The sequence below is a fragment of the Culicoides brevitarsis genome, chromosome 1, assembly GCF_036172545.1.
Source record: "Culicoides brevitarsis isolate CSIRO-B50_1 chromosome 1, AGI_CSIRO_Cbre_v1, whole genome shotgun sequence".
Lineage (NCBI taxonomy): Eukaryota > Metazoa > Arthropoda > Insecta > Diptera > Ceratopogonidae > Culicoides > Culicoides brevitarsis.
Window position 1 is genome coordinate 40,178,797 of NC_087085.1, and position 15,217 is coordinate 40,194,013.

Below are 15,217 nucleotides of genomic sequence, written 5' to 3' on the forward strand. Positions count from 1 at the left end.
ACTATTTTTAAATTTTACTGAAAGAATTTAAAAAAAATTTAAATATAAATTCTAAGTTAATTTTGAGCATTTTTTATTTATTTTAGTTTAATTATTCAGAAGTATTTTAGAATTTTACTGAAAAAGTTGAAAAAAAATTAATTAAAAATTGTAAAAAAAAATCTAATTTTTTTTTTTTTAAATTTTTTTTATTTTTTGAAAATTATTCAAAAGTATTTAATTTTAAAAATTTAATTTTATTGAAGAGAAAATTATGAAAAAAATTTCTAAATAAATTTTTATTAATTTATTTCTTTCAAACAATTGATTTAATATTAAAATTGAAAAAAAAAAAATTCGACAAAAATGTATTTATTCAAAATTTTATTATATTTTTTCGAGGGGGAACGATTTAAAAAAAACATGAGGAGGGAGGTAGAAAATATGAAACATTTTCTAAAATTGAACTTACCTCATACAAGTTGTCAACTTTTACTTCCAAGTTTCTTGTACAAGTTGTCACTCCAAAAACCAAAATAAACAATCACACGAGGGTCGAACTCCACAAAAATCTTAAAAATCTTTGGAATTTAACGCATTCCAAACTTTCTTGTTGCTTCAAACAAGACCCCAACTCCCAACTTTATCGCCTGCATGTGATAAAAACCCTCAAAAATGTCAGAAACCCCCGAAATTGACGTCCAAAAATTATCTCAGGTAACCACGTTGATTCTTTAAAAAAAAATTCCAATAAGAATTTTAAAAAATCTTTTTTTCAGGACGGAATAAAATTAATTGTTCAAGCAACAAAATGCACAAACGCCATGCCGAGCGGGCACACCCGCGAACTTTACAACTCCCATCCTGCGTTTCGTCGAATCATCGCTGCCAAAAGCAATCGCTTACTCGAACTCATCTCAGGCGTAATCCGCAAACAGGGCGTTCGTGGAAACATCGTTAATCGTCGCGACAACGAGGAAAAATTCGAGTTACTTCAAGAATGCAACGACGTGATGCTTGAAAGGATCAACAACAATCTCGATGACTTACTTGGGCTGCGAAAAAGTCCCGACACGATTTTAGTTCAGGAAGAATTTCGTCCCGTAGAGCGGAAACAAACACAGCTAAATGGCTCTTGGAATCGCCCGCAGCCATTAAAATCAGTTGGAATTCAATCAGCGCGATTATTAACGGCGCGAAATATTCAAAGGCCTCAAGCGATGTTCAAAACTCCTGTTGACAACTCGACGAATGCTTGGTGTCCTCGAATCAAGTACAAACCGAACTCAATAAGGCCCTTGGCGATTTTAGCGGAATATGGAGAAAATAATAAAATTATTTCGTACACACATCCGTACGAAATGGAATTGGAAAAGTTTGAACCTTCGGATGACATGTTAACGGAAAAGGCGGTTGTTGATCCCGTACCCTATAGAAACCGGGGATTTAGTCTATATCGACGACTTGGCAGAACTAAAACGCGCTTTAGCGGAATTTCAAATGGTGAATGAGCTGGCGATCGATTTGGAACATCACTCATACCGCACTTTTCAAGGAATCACGTGTCTCATGCAAATTTCGACACGTACCAAAGATTATATTTTCGACACAATCGCGTTACGTGAAGAACTTCACATTTTGAACGAAGTTTTCACAAAGCCCGATATTTTAAAAGTCTTCCACGGAGCAGATTCGGACATTGAATGGCTTCAACGTGACTTGTCGTTGTACATTGTGAACATGTTTGACACCCATCAAGCCGCCAAACGTCTCGGATTCGAACGTCTTTCACTCGCCTACCTTCTGAAGCACTTTTGCAAGATCGAGGCAGATAAAACGTTCCAACTCGCTGATTGGCGAATGAGACCCCTGCCCGAAGAACTGATCGACTATGCGAGACAAGACACGCATTACTTGCTTTACATTTACGACAACATGCGAAATCAGTTGGTGCGCAACAGCAACGAAGGCAACAATTTGATCCGGGCTGTGTACCAAGCCAGCACTGAAATTTGCAAAAAACGCTATTCCAAGCCGGTAATTACGTCAGTTTCGCACATGGATATTTACAGAAAGTCCAAAAAGGTCTTCGATAATAGGCAGTTGTACGCGTTGCAACATTTGAACATTTGGCGGGACAAAGTAGCGCGCGAAGAAGACGAATCCTACGGGTTTGTGTTGCCGAATCACATGATGTTACAAATTTCGGAGGTTTTGCCGCGTGAAATGCAAGGAATTTTGGCGTGTTGTAACCCGTTACCGCCTTTGGTCAAGCAACATCTTCATATTTTGCATCAAATTATATTGAAGGCACGCGAACAGAGCTTGGTGAAACCCATTGAAGTGGATGTCCATCAAATTAATCGAGAAGCGGCGATTTCCAATCATCGAGATCAGGAAAATCCGTTGTATTGTCCTCATGATTTGGGACATCACGATGCTAATATGCAACTTTCATGCTTATTTGACAAGGATTTGAAACGTGTTAAGGACTCTCAAGCTTCGAAAAATTCTTTAATAGCAAAAGAAAAGCCGAAACTCTCGATTTTCCAAGAAAACGTCGAGGAAATCGCAAATCACGCGAAAGAAGCTGCAGAAAAAGTGAAAAATTTGACATTTATTACGCCTTACAAGAGATTCAAGCTATATGCGCCATATGCCGCCGAGTTACGAGCCCAAGAGGAAAAACGTCAAAAAGAAAAAGAAGCAAATATGAAACTTTGTCCCGATGTCACGCCAGATTCGATTGCAACGAAACACAAACTCGACGAGGATGAAGAAGACAAAGATGCCGCCGAAGTTCGTCAAATTATCAAGAAACGCAAGACAGAAGTTGCTTCCGGCTACAAACCATCCATCAAAATCTTCAAAGAAAACGGCATTACCGAAGAAGAAGAGGAAATGGCGAAAATTAATTCGGTCATCGATCAACTTGCAAACATCAGACAAGCGAAAACGACTCCCGTTAACACGCCAAAGTCGCAAAATCGCAAATGGATTAACCCAGCATCGGCAAATTCGACACCTGTGACGCCTAAACCGAACACGTCGATGAATAAATTTGCAAAAAGTAATCTTTCGGAATCGGGTCCGTCGACGGAGAAGCGAAAATTGTCAAAAAGTGAACGGAGAAAGTTGAAAACTCAACAAAGGCAACAACAAAATACGCCAAATAGGAATCAGAAAAATAACAAGACTCCAACGTCGTCGAAAAATGCAAACCAAGGACAACAATCGAAGCCGTTGAATCCAAATGAATTTGATTTTAAGCGATTTGGAGGAGGATCAAAGCCAGCAACGGACAACAAACAATTCAAAATTACGCAAAAGTTTAAGGGAAAGAACAATAATAGGAGACACAGAGGGAATCCAATGAATCAGAATTAATTTAAAAATTAAAATTATTTTTTTTTAAATTTCGTGTGTGAAAAATTAAAAAAAAAATATGAAATATTCGTGAAATAAATACAAACTTTGTAAAATTTTAGCTTATGAAGGATTTTTTATATTTTTTTTAATTCTACAAAATTGGGAAAAATTATGTTTGATAAAATTGAAATTATTTTTTTTTTTTTTTCAATAAGACCCATTAAAGGTTGAATTTCTCACGTCAAGTTTCAATGTTCATTAAATAATTTAAATATTCATTCTGAAGATAATTTCCATGCATATCTGCTCGATTTTTAATGAAACAAAAAAACAACGATTTTTTCATATGAGGAGCAAAAATCGTTGTTTTTTTCTCAAGTCAATTTTCAACCAACTTTTGATGGGTTTCAAAGCTAAAATTTAATAAATATTCATTTTCGATAAATATTTTTAATCGATTTTTTCTGAAGCAAAAACCGTTGTTTTTTCTCAAGTCAATTTTCAACCAACTTTTGATGGGTTTCAAAGCTAAAATTTAATAAATATTCATTCTAAAGTCGATTTCCATTGCTATCTGATCGATTTTTGAAGAAACAAAAAAACAACGATTTTATCATATGAGGAGCAAAAACCGTTGTTTTTTCTCAAGTCAATTTTCAACCAACTTTTGATGGGTTTCAAAGCTAAAATTGAATAAGTATGCATTTCAAGATGATTTCCATGCATATCTGCTCGATTTTTAATGAAATAAAAAAAAGTACGATTTTATCATATGAGGAGCAAAAATCGTTGTTTTTTCTCAAGTCAATTTTCAACCAACTTTTGATGGGTTTCAAAGCTATAAGTTAATAAATATTCATTCTGAAGTCGATTTCCATGCTATCTGATCGATTTTTAATGAAACAAAAAAAAACGATGAGGAGCTAAAACCGTTTTTCATCAATTTTCAACCAACTTTTGATGGTTTCAAAGAAATAAATATTTATTCTGAAGATGATTTCCATGCATATCTGCTCGATTTTTAATGAGGAGCAAAAACCGTTGTTTTTTTCTCACGTCAAGTTTCAACCCATTTTTGATGGATTTCAAAGCTAAAATTAAATAAATATTCATTCTGAAGATGATTTCCATGCATATCTGCTCGATTTTTAATGAAACAAAAAAACAACGATTTTTTCATATGAGGAGCAAAAACCGTTGTTTTTTTCTTAAGTCAAGTTTCAACCCATTTTTGATGGATTTCAAAGCTAAAATTAAATAAATATTCATTCTGAAGATGATTTCCATGCATATCTGCTCGATTTTTAATGAAACAAAAAAACAACGATTTTTTCATATGAGGAGCAAAAACCGTTGTTTTTTTCTCACGTCAAGTTTCAACCCATTTTTGATGGATTTCAAAGCTAAAATTAAATAAATATTCATTCTGAAGATAATTTCCATGCATATCTGCTCGATTTTTAATGAAACAAAAAAACAACGATTTTTTCATATGAGGAGCAAAAACCGTTGTTTTTTTCTCAAGTCAAGTTTCAACCCATTTTTGATGGATTTCAAAGCTAAAATTAAATAAATATTCATTCTGAAGATAATTTCCATGCATATCTCCTCGATTTTTAATGAAACAAAAAAACAACGATTTTTTCATATGAGGAGCAAAAACCGTTGTTTTTTTCTCACGTCAAGTTTCAACCCATTTTTGATGGATTTCAAAGCTAAAATTAAATAAATATTCATTCTGAAGATGATTTCCATGCATATCTGCTCGATTTTTAATGAAACAAAAAAACAACGATTTTTTCATATGAGGAGCAAAAATCGTTGTTTTTAAAAATAAAAAATCAACGATTTTTTCATATGAGAAGCAAAAATCGTTGTTTTTTTCAATTTTAAACAAACTTTTGATGTGTTTCAAAGCTAAAATTAAATAAATATTCATTCTGAAGATCGATTTCCATGCATATCTGCTCGATTTTTAATGAAACAAATTGTGTATAAAAGTTAATAAATATTCATTCTAAAGTCGATTTCCATTGCTATCTGATCGATTTTTGATGAAATAAAAAAAAGTACGATTTTATCATATGAGGAGCAAAAACCGTTGTTTTTTCTCACGTCAAGTTTCAACCCATATTTATTAGATTTCAAAGCTAAAATTGAATAAATATTCATTCTAAAGATAATTTCCATTGATATCTGATCGATTTTTGATGAAATAAAAAAAAAAAAACGATTTTTTCATATGAGGAGCAAAAATCGTTGTTTTTTTCTCAAGTCAATTTTCAACCAACTTTTGATGGGTTTCAAAGCTAAAATTTAATAAATATTCATTCTGAAGATAATTTCCATGCATATCTGCTCGATTTTTAATGAACCAAAAAAAAAAAAACGATTTTATCATATGAGGAGCAAAAATCGTTGTTTTTTTCCCAAGTCAATTTTCAACCAACTTTTGATGGGTTTCAAAGCTAAAATTAAATAAATATTCATTCTAAAGTTGATTTCCATTGCTATCTGATCGATTTTTGATGAAATAAAAAAAAAAACGATTTTTTCATATGAGGAGCAAAAATCGTTGTTTTTTTTCAAGTCAATTTTCAACCAACTTTTGATGGATTTCAAAGCTAAAATTTAATAAATATTCATTCTAAAGTTGATTCCCATTGCTATCTGATCGATTTTTGAAGAAATAAAAAAAACAACGATTTTATCATATGAGGAGCAAAAATCGTACTTTTTTTATGAGGAGCAAAAATCGTACTTTTTTTCTCAAGTCAATTTTCAACCAACTTTTGATGGGTTTCAAAGCTAAAATTTAATAAATATTCATTCTAAAGTCGATTTCCATTGCTATCTGATCGATTTTTAATGAACCAAAAAAAAACGATTTTTTCATATGAGGAGCAAAAATCGTTGTTTTTTTCTCAAGTCAATTTTCAACCAACTTTTGATGGGTTTCAAAGCTAAAATTTAATAAATATTCATTCTAAAGTCGATTTCCATTGCTATCTGATCGATTTTTAATGAACCAAAAAAAAAACGATTTTTTCATATGAGGAGCAAAAATCGTTGTTTTTTTCTCAAGTCAATTTTCAACCAACTTTTGATGGGTTTCAAAGCTAAAATTTAATAAATATTCATTCTAAAGTCGATTTCCATTGCTATCTGATCGATTTTTGATGAAATAAAAAAAATACGATTTTTTCATATGAGGAGCAAAAATCGTACTTTTTTTCTCAAGTCAATTTTCAACCAACTTTTGATGGGTTTCAAAGCTAAATTAAATAAATATTCATTCTAAAGTCGATTTCCATTGCTATCTTTGCATATGAGGAGCAAATATCTGCTCGATTTTTAATGAAACAAAAAAACAACGATTTTATCATATGAGGGGCAAATCAAACTCAAATTTTTTTTTGCATGGATCAAACAAATGGGCTTTTTATTTAAATACGTTTCGAATAATAAAATACAATTCTTCTTTAAATACATTTACATAAATTGGTTATTTACTGGTCATAAATCTCAAAACTCATTTTTTTATAAAGCTTAGAATGTACAAATTTTCTTAAAACTAAAAAAAAAATTGACAAGTCCATTAATATCTTTGATTGAAATTGACTTAAATCTACTAAAAAAAAAATAAAACAAAAATATTGTAAATAAATTTTTATAATAATTATAAATTCTCCCATAAAAATAATAACAAAAAATTCTTAAAAACTAAAAATTTACAATTTTTTTTTCTTGACTCAAAAAAAAAAAAAAGGAATCAGATATAAGAAGACTTATTGGCAGATCATAAACAATTCAATATTCACACATATATTAGCTACTAAATTTACTTTTTTTCTTTCATTTTTTTTAAAGTCATAATAAACATCTAATTAGTTATTTTTTTTTTCATTGAGGTATAGGCAACAAAAATGGATCTGGCTCCATTTTCTCATTATTTTTTTTTAATTTTATTTATAAAGTTTAGTTAGTTTAATTTTTTACTTAATTTTAAATGTACTTTTTTTTAAACTCTTGGTACAATATTTAATACGATTTTTTTTTTGTTTGTAGCTCATAAGAGGGGATGTAAAAGTGGATAAAATTAGTGGCTGGTGAAAAAAACTTTCATTAACTTCACATCTATTTGATTGATTTTTGGTTGCAATTTTTTTTGTTGGTGATTTTGTCGTTTTGAACGACTTGAAATTATTTCTTGACACAAACATTCGATATCGTTTCACTATTTTTTGTCTCTATTCTAATTATTCGAGTTTCTTTTGGCTCTTTTCAGTTTCGAACTTTAATACGAAAAAAATATTTAAAAGCTTTAAAGAATTTTTTTGGAAGTTTTGACGCGTTGCGATTAGTTTGTGTGTGTTTTTGATGTATATTGTGTATAATAATTGTATATATAATTGTTATATATAAGTAGTAAATGCAGCAAAAAATCTGGTAAATTGAAAATTTTGAGCGCCCCATGATTTTTTTTTAATTTTTTTAGGCTTTTACGTTGGCGCCCGGTATTTTGCCCAAAACTTTCGACAAATCGACACCCGTGAGGGCACTTATGGCGGGCGGCAATTGCCCAACGAGACGCGCAACTTCAGCCGTTGTATTGTCACTGCCGCCGATGAGGACAATTTCATCGGTTTTCGCGAGCGGAGCTGAAACTTCAGCTGCAATCTTTGGTAACGACTCGAGAACGATGTTCATGATGGCAGCATCTCCGTATTGTTTGTAGACGGCGGCTTTCATGCGCATCCTCTCCGCTTCAGCTTTACCCACGAGTTCGATGGCATGAGCTTCGGCACTTCCGATTTTTTTGATGCGTTCGGCTTCGGCGCGAGCAATTTCGACCGTTTGAGTCCGTTTTGCCTCCGCAATGACTTGAACTTTGTAACTTTCGGCTTCAGCAGGAAGCTTAACGGTCGATTGCAATTCGTGATCTTTGCGCAGAATTTCTTGTTGCTCAATCTCGATTTGTTTCTTGCGTTCGACGACATCAATTTGAATCTCTTCATTACGGATTTTTTGACGAATTTTCGCTTCTTGCAGTTGGTAGGCGAGTTGCGCTTCCGCTTTTGCCGTGTTGATTTCCTGATCGAAATTCGCCTTTTGCAACTTGAACATCCGCGAATTATCCTCGATTTTCGTGTCAGTCGAGTACTTGACATCCATGGCACTTTTTTCGCATTCTGCTTCGCGAATTCCGGCATCACGATTTGCCTCAGCGACGCCCGCATCTGCATCCCGTTTGACATTTGCCGTTTGAGCTTTGCCTAAAGACGCTAAATACTGCACGTCGTCATAAACATCCTTAATGGTGAACGAGAGAATTTCGATTCCCATGCGCCCGACATCGGGAGCAGCGACTTCTCGTACGAGCGAGGCGAATTGATCGCGATCTTTGTACACTTCTTCGACCGTAAGTGTTCCCAAAATCGCCCGCAAGTGTCCTTCCAACGTTTGAAGGATGGTTTGCTTGATTTCACGCACAGATTTGCCCAAAAATTGCTCCGATGCGGTACCCAAAAGTTCATCTGGCTGATTTTGGAAGTAATACGCGTTCATCATCTTCATAATTTTGCATTGAGCGACACCCGTAACTGTTAGGGGAACGCCTTGCGCTGTCTCTACCATCTCGCAGCACGGATTTAGTGTCATAACTTCCAAACTGAGGCGTTGTACGTCAGTTACGAGCCACCATGCCCATGCCCAACCGCCTAAAAAAGCAAAAAATCGTAAAAACCAAGCTTAAGATGCGATGAAAAACTGAACTTACCAACTATCGTGCGTTTTTTGGTCGAGCCACAACATCCTCCGGACACAATTAAGGCTTCATTTGGTCCAACGGTGTGTATATTACCCATTTTTTATTGATTTTCTTGCAATATTTCGTTCGTTTATGCAATTTTCCCGTGATCGGAAATCTATTCAACAACTAAACTTCCTGTCAAACCAATTGGATTTTTATCAATAATCTCAACGCTACCCGTTTAGCCACTTTTTCGTGTTCAAACACGCGTTTTTGTCACAAATCCTTTGCGAAACCCGATTCTCCGTCGATTATTTTACAAAATCTACTGATTTTTCCCGAAATTTAAACACTACTTGGTACGAAAATTGATTATTTTACGAAATTTTCACACAAATGTTTTTCCTACCATGTTTTTAGCACATTTCAGAATGAAATTTACAAAAATGCTCCTGTTCTGGTCTTTAACAGGGGTGAAAAATGCGCTTTTGTATGGAAAAATGCGATTTTGATGACTTTTTTGATGTTTTTTCGAGGAGTTCTGAAATGAGAATTGATTAAAAGTCAAGTTCAGGTAAAAAATTTAAATTTATCACTTAAAAATTTTAAAAAATTTGAAAAAAAATATTTAATTTATCAAAAAATTTTGAATTTTTCAAGAAATTTCATGAAAAAATCGATTTTTTGGATGTAAACAAACCTTGGAGTGACATCGTTTATGAACAATCCCTTTCAGAAATTCAGTCTCGAGTGACAGATTCAGGTGAAAATCATGGAAAATATAAATGAAAGGCGTTTGCGGCCTGTTTTCGGTAAGAAAAATAAATTTCTCCATCATTCAAGTGTCCCAAAAGTGATTCGCGATCAAAGTTATCGCTGGCAATCGGAGATTCATTGAAAAAACCGGGCGAAAAATCGTTTTTGCAATTCGCTCATTCACATCCATTGAGGTTATTATCGATAAAAAAAATTTTCATTGCCTTTTTCAGATAATTTAGAGCTGGGCAATAACAAGAAGGCGATACAAGAAGCCGATAAGGTGTTGAAAAAGAACCCGAATATACAATGTGCTCGTGCCCTGAAGGCGTTGGCGCTCTTGCGTGTCGGCAGAGATGAAGAAGCTGCCAAATTGGAGAAGGAATTGATTGTCGAAAAGCCGTGCGATGTCTCAACGTTGCAAGTTTTGACCTTTTATTACCGCGAAACGGATGAACGTGAGATTTTTCATCAAAAAATCGAATTTTTCATCATTTTTAATTTAATTTTTTTTTGTCACAGTTCATAAAATCTGCTCGTTATACAGTAATGCTGTTAGTGTTTGTCCTGGCAACGAGGAGCTGATGTCGCATTTGTTCATGTCCTACGTGCGGATCAACGAGTACAAGCAACAACAAACCGCCGCCATGCAATTGTACAAATTTAGGCCAAAGAATCCGTATTACTTTTGGGCTGTGATGAGTATTGTGTTGCAGGCGCAACGCGGGCCCGACGCGAGCAACAAGGAAAAATCGAAAGTGCTGTTGGCGCTCGCGCAACGCATGGTCGACAAACTCATCCAATCGGACAAACTCGAAGCGGAACAAGAAGTCGAGCTGTACTTGAGCATCATGCGGTATCAGGAAAAGTTCGAAGAGGCCTTAGAATTCTACGATGGACCGTTATGCAAGAAATTGTATCCCGGAGCACCGATTACCATCAAAATTGAGCTGTTACGAGGTCTCAAACGGTTCGAAGACTTGTTTGAGTTGCTCAAGAAATTCCTGTTGGAGGAGCACGATCGTTGGGATTATTACCAAGAGCTTATTGCCACTTGCTTTGCCTTGGATGCGGGAAATGATGAACAGATTTACATTCAAAAATGTAGCGAATTCATCAAACATGTGAGAAATTTTTGATTTTTCTGTAAAAAAATATTTTTTTTAATAAAAATAATTTTTTAGATAATCGAAATCGATGCAAAAGTAAGAGGACCTCGTTTGGCGCAACTCGAGCTTCATCGTCAAATGCGTGAAAAAGGTCTGAAAAATGCAAATGAGTTGTTAGGAGACTACACGGAACTAATGATTCAATATTACAACACTTTTGGAGATAGAATTTGTTGTACGAGTGACTTGAAACTCTTTTTGGAGTACATGGATGCCGATAAACGTCCCGGATTTGCAGCGAAATTGCTTCATGAGTGCGGGATTAGTTCAACAACGTTGCCTGAAAGTGTGAGTTTTTGTCAAAAAGACATCCAAAGGCATTTTTCATAGCTTTTGTTCAGTTTCAAGCTCAAAAACCATCAAATGGGCTCTCAAAATGAAAATTACGTATTTTTACGTATTTTTTACGTAATTTTTACGTATTTTTTATTTGTCAATTTTCAAGCTTAAGAACCATTCAAAATACATCCAAATGCATTTTCCATAGCTTTTGTTCAGTTTCAAGCTCAAAAACCATCAAATGGGCTCTCAAAATGAAAATTACGTATTTTTACGTATTTTTTACGTAATTTTTACGTATTTTTTATTTGTCAATATTCAAGCTTAAGAACCATTCAAAAGACATCCAAAGGCATTTTCCATAGCTTTTGTTCAGTTTCAAGCTCAAAAACCATCAAATGGGCTCTCAAAATGAAAATTACGTATTTTTACGTATTTTTTACGTAATTTTTACGTATTTTTTATTTTTCAATTTTCAAGCTTGAGAACCATCCAAAAGACATCCAAAGGCACTTTCCATAGCTTTTGTTCAGTTTCAAGCTCAAAAACCATCAAATGGGCTCTCAAAATGAAAATTACGTTTTTTTACGTATTTTTACGTATTTTTTATTTGTCAATATTCAAGCTTAAGAACCATTCAAAAGACATCCAAAGGCATTTTCCATAGCTTTTGTTCAGTTTCAAGCTCAAAAACCATCAAATGGGCTCTCAAAATGAAAATTACGTATTTTTACGTATTTTTTACGTAATTTTTACGTATTTTTTATTTTTCAATTTTAAGCATGAGAACCATTCAAAAGACATCCAAATGCATTTTCCATAGCTTTTGTTCAGTTTCAAGCTCAAAAACCATCAAATGGGCTCTCAAAATGAAAATTACGTATTTTTACGTATTTTTTACGTAATTTTTACGTATTTTTTATTTTTCAATTTTCAAGCATGAGAACCATTCAAAAGACATCCAAATGCATTTTCCATAGCTTTTGTTCAGTTTCAAGCTTAAATTCCACAAAATTTATTTTTTTTTACAGAAAAATCAAATGCAAAAACACATTTGCGCTCTTCAAGTGTCCCGAATTTGTGGATCTCATGCAACGATGAGCACAGATCACTTAAATGCCCTCTTCACAGCTCTCAGTTTGCATTACGAGCATGGCGTGGGTGCGTTCGGAGCAAATTTGCTTTCAACCGACATTGGTTCTTCAGATCCTTATGCCCTTTTGGCAGGTAATTCATTAAAATTTCCCTTAAAAAGTGATTTTTTATTAATTTTTCCGCCTTTTTTAGCTAACGTCATGTACGACATCAGTGTTCGATCTCAATCATCGGAGCGTCTCGTGGAAGCCCTTTGTCTACTCAACTACCTTTTAAGCAATAGTCCGAGCAACTTTCACGCCAAACTCCTGTGTTTGCAAATTTATCACATTTTGGGATGCGGAACGGGTGCTCAAAGCATCTTGCAGTCCTTGGATGTGAAGCACATTCAACTCGATTCGATGGGATATTTGCATACGGCGCAACTGCCCATCGAGGGAATCCCATCGATTGCACACCAAGTGTACGAAAACACTGTGAAATTCTTCCAGTCGAGTCAAAAGGACACTTTGGAGTATCTCGCCATGTCCTACAAGTTCGGATCCTTTTCAAAACTCGAGGAATTCATGAAGTTTCGTGATCGTTTATCGAATAGTTTTCACTCTGCACTGAATTTGGTCGAACTGCAACTGCTCGAGATAATTTCGTGTGCGGGAAATGCCAAACAAAATATCACGGCACTCAAAAATTTGTCCATCAAGCATGACGTCGACAAGATTGCGTGGGATAAATTGAGTGACAATCGCGATTTGGATGTCATGATTCGATGGGATCCCGCATTTCCGTACATCGATGAGACGGGAAAAGTCGTTGAACCTGACGGCATGAAGAACAAAGTCAAACAAACGGAATCCGAGAGTTTTGTGCAAGACATGGAGTTACTTCAAATCCGATCGGCAACGGTAAGGGCGATTGCGGCGATGGTAGAGCTCATTACGGGCGTGGCACCGAATGATGCGGCAGCGCACGATTTGCCGCCCGAAAAGGTGCAATACAACAGTCGAATCTTGGGCATCCTCAAAACGCATTGGGAAGAGATTTTCGTGCGTTTGAGCAAATTAAATTATCAACCGACGTCGCAGAAATATCTAGTCAATTTGTTGCCGTCTCGCTTGCATCTGTTGCTCAAGTTGCCCTACAAGGAGTTCATGAGCACTTTGTGTGATTTTGTGCTTCAGCTGTGGAATGGCGCGAAAAGTGCGGAACAAACAGGCGCCTCGCTTAAGACTTTACTCAAGAAAATCGGAGAAATTTTGTGTAAAAATATTAGCGATCATAATGCTGAGCAAGATCTCTTCTGGAATCGACGTACTGTGCAGGCGAATGTCGTTGGATGTGTCGAAGTAAGTTAATTTTTTGACATATTTGCTCTTGAAATTAAATTTTTATATTTTCGAAATTAAATTTTTTCGAAATTAAATTTTTATTTTTCGAAATTAAATTTTTATACTTCGAAATTAAATTTTTAGCTCTCGAAGTTAAATTTTTATTTTTCGAAATTAAATTTTTATACTTCGAAATTAAATTTTTAGCTCTCGAAATTAAATTTTTATATTTTCGAAATTAAATTTTTATAATTTGAAATTAAATTTTTATATTTCGAAATTAATTTTAGGTCTCGAAGTTAAATTTTTATTTTTCGAAATTAAATTTTTAGTTCGAAATTAAATTTTTTTTTCGAAATTAAATTTTTTTTTTTCGAAATTAAATTTTTTTTATTTTGAAATTAAATTTTTAGCACTCGAAATTAAATTTTTATGTTTCGAAATAAAATTTTTATATTTCGAAATAAAATTTTTATAATTCGAAATTAAATTTTTATTTTTCGAAATTAAATTTTTATTTTTCGAAATTAAATTTTTATATTTCGAAATTAAATTTTTAGCTCTCGAAATTAAATTTTTATTTTTCGAAATTAAATTTTTATATTTTGAAATTAAATTTCGAAATTAATTTTTTTTGTTCTTGAAATGAATTTTTAGTTTTTAAATTAACTTTTACTTACCGATTTTCATTAAAAAATTTATTTTTCAGATATTATCGATTGCAACCTTCATCATCTCAATCTACTACGAGAAATTCTTGGGCGGTAGTCAACAAGTGCAAGCCAAAAAAGGCAAACGAAAAGACGGAAAAGGCCAAAATGGAGTCGTTGTCGATGACTTATCCGATGCCGAAAAGGCAAACATTTTATCGCAAGTACTAAAAGAGCTTAAAACGATCTTAAATGACTGTGACAAAGCCTTAGGTAAACATTTTCATTAAAATTCTCTTAAAATCTGACATAAAAAATTATTTTTTTTTAGAAACTTGGAAACAACCATCGATGACAACATCGCTCGTAACAACTCTCGCCGCAATGTCACTCGATCCGCAAGTCGATACAATTGTTAATAATACATTTAAGGAGAATCACACGACTGTCGTCAAGGATTTACGACAAATTTTGAAGGATAAGATCAAAATGGCGAACAAGTAACTTATTTACACGAGATAGAAGGAACTAAATATTAATCAATCCCCATACATGTGCCACCATCCACATTTTTCCCATCAATTTTTTACAATTTTTGGGCCCGATGCCGATCGTAACATTAATTTTTTACACAAAAGACGTTAATTTTAGAAAATCAGCATGTTTCGAACACAAAAAATTACAATTGCAGGCAGATTCGTTGTTATTATTTAAGAGATAAAGGTCTAAAACACACAAAAAAAATCGAAAATCGGATGTAACTTGACAAAAATTAGAATTAAAATAAAAATTTAAATTGAAAAAATTTTTTAGAGACTTCTTTTATGACAAAAGGACATGAAA

At 33.7% G+C, this 15,217-nt stretch overlaps 3 protein-coding genes across 3 annotated transcripts; 2 read left to right on the forward strand and 1 right to left on the reverse strand.

Moving 5' to 3' along the window:
• The first annotated feature begins 521 nt into the window (after positions 1–521).
• On the forward strand, positions 522–3,471 carry LOC134827931 (exosome complex component 10 homolog). Its single transcript, XM_063840834.1, is given in 3 exon segments — positions 522–696; positions 759–1,406; positions 1,408–3,471. Coding segments are annotated over 3 exon segments (2,649 nt in total). The 5' UTR covers positions 522–654; the 3' UTR covers positions 3,367–3,471.
• A 3,337-nt stretch (positions 3,472–6,808) lies between these two features.
• Positions 6,809–9,512, reverse strand: LOC134827932 (flotillin-2). Its single transcript, XM_063840835.1, has 2 exons — positions 9,128–9,512; positions 6,809–9,068 (listed from the first exon to the last, which is right to left on the reverse strand). The coding sequence occupies exons 1-2, from the start codon at positions 9,213–9,215 to the stop codon at positions 7,843–7,845; spliced, it is 1,314 nt and encodes a 437-aa protein (XP_063696905.1). The 5' UTR covers positions 9,216–9,512; the 3' UTR covers positions 6,809–7,842.
• Positions 9,513–9,838: 326 nt separating this feature from the next.
• LOC134828495 (phagocyte signaling-impaired protein) lies at positions 9,839–15,136 on the forward strand. The gene is made up of 8 exons (XM_063841478.1): positions 9,839–9,912; positions 10,090–10,314; positions 10,379–10,980; positions 11,041–11,313; positions 12,336–12,531; positions 12,592–13,742; positions 14,434–14,647; positions 14,706–15,136. Exons 1-8 carry the CDS (start codon positions 9,873–9,875, stop codon positions 14,876–14,878), a joined length of 2,874 nt encoding a protein of 957 aa, XP_063697548.1. The 5' UTR covers positions 9,839–9,872; the 3' UTR covers positions 14,879–15,136.
• Positions 15,137–15,217: the final 81 nt, after the last annotated feature.

Excerpts from the sequence above, each read along its gene's own strand:
- LOC134828495 (XM_063841478.1), top strand. The coding sequence starts at position 9,873 with ATGGAAAATATAAATGAAAGGCGTTTGCGGCCTGTTTTCG. Across the intron at positions 10,315-10,378 it reads TTACCGCGAAACGGATGAAC|TTCATAAAATCTGCTCGTTA; the intron begins GTGAGATTTTTC and ends TTTTTGTCACAG. Across the intron at positions 11,314-12,335 it reads CAACAACGTTGCCTGAAAGT|AAAAATCAAATGCAAAAACA; the intron begins GTGAGTTTTTGT and ends TTTTTTTTACAG.
- LOC134827932 (XM_063840835.1), bottom strand. The coding sequence starts at position 9,215 with ATGGGTAATATACACACCGTTGGACCAAATGAAGCCTTAATTGTGTCC. Across the intron at positions 9,069-9,127 it reads CAAAAAACGCACGATAGTTG|GCGGTTGGGCATGGGCATGG; the intron begins GTAAGTTCAGTT and ends TTGCTTTTTTAG.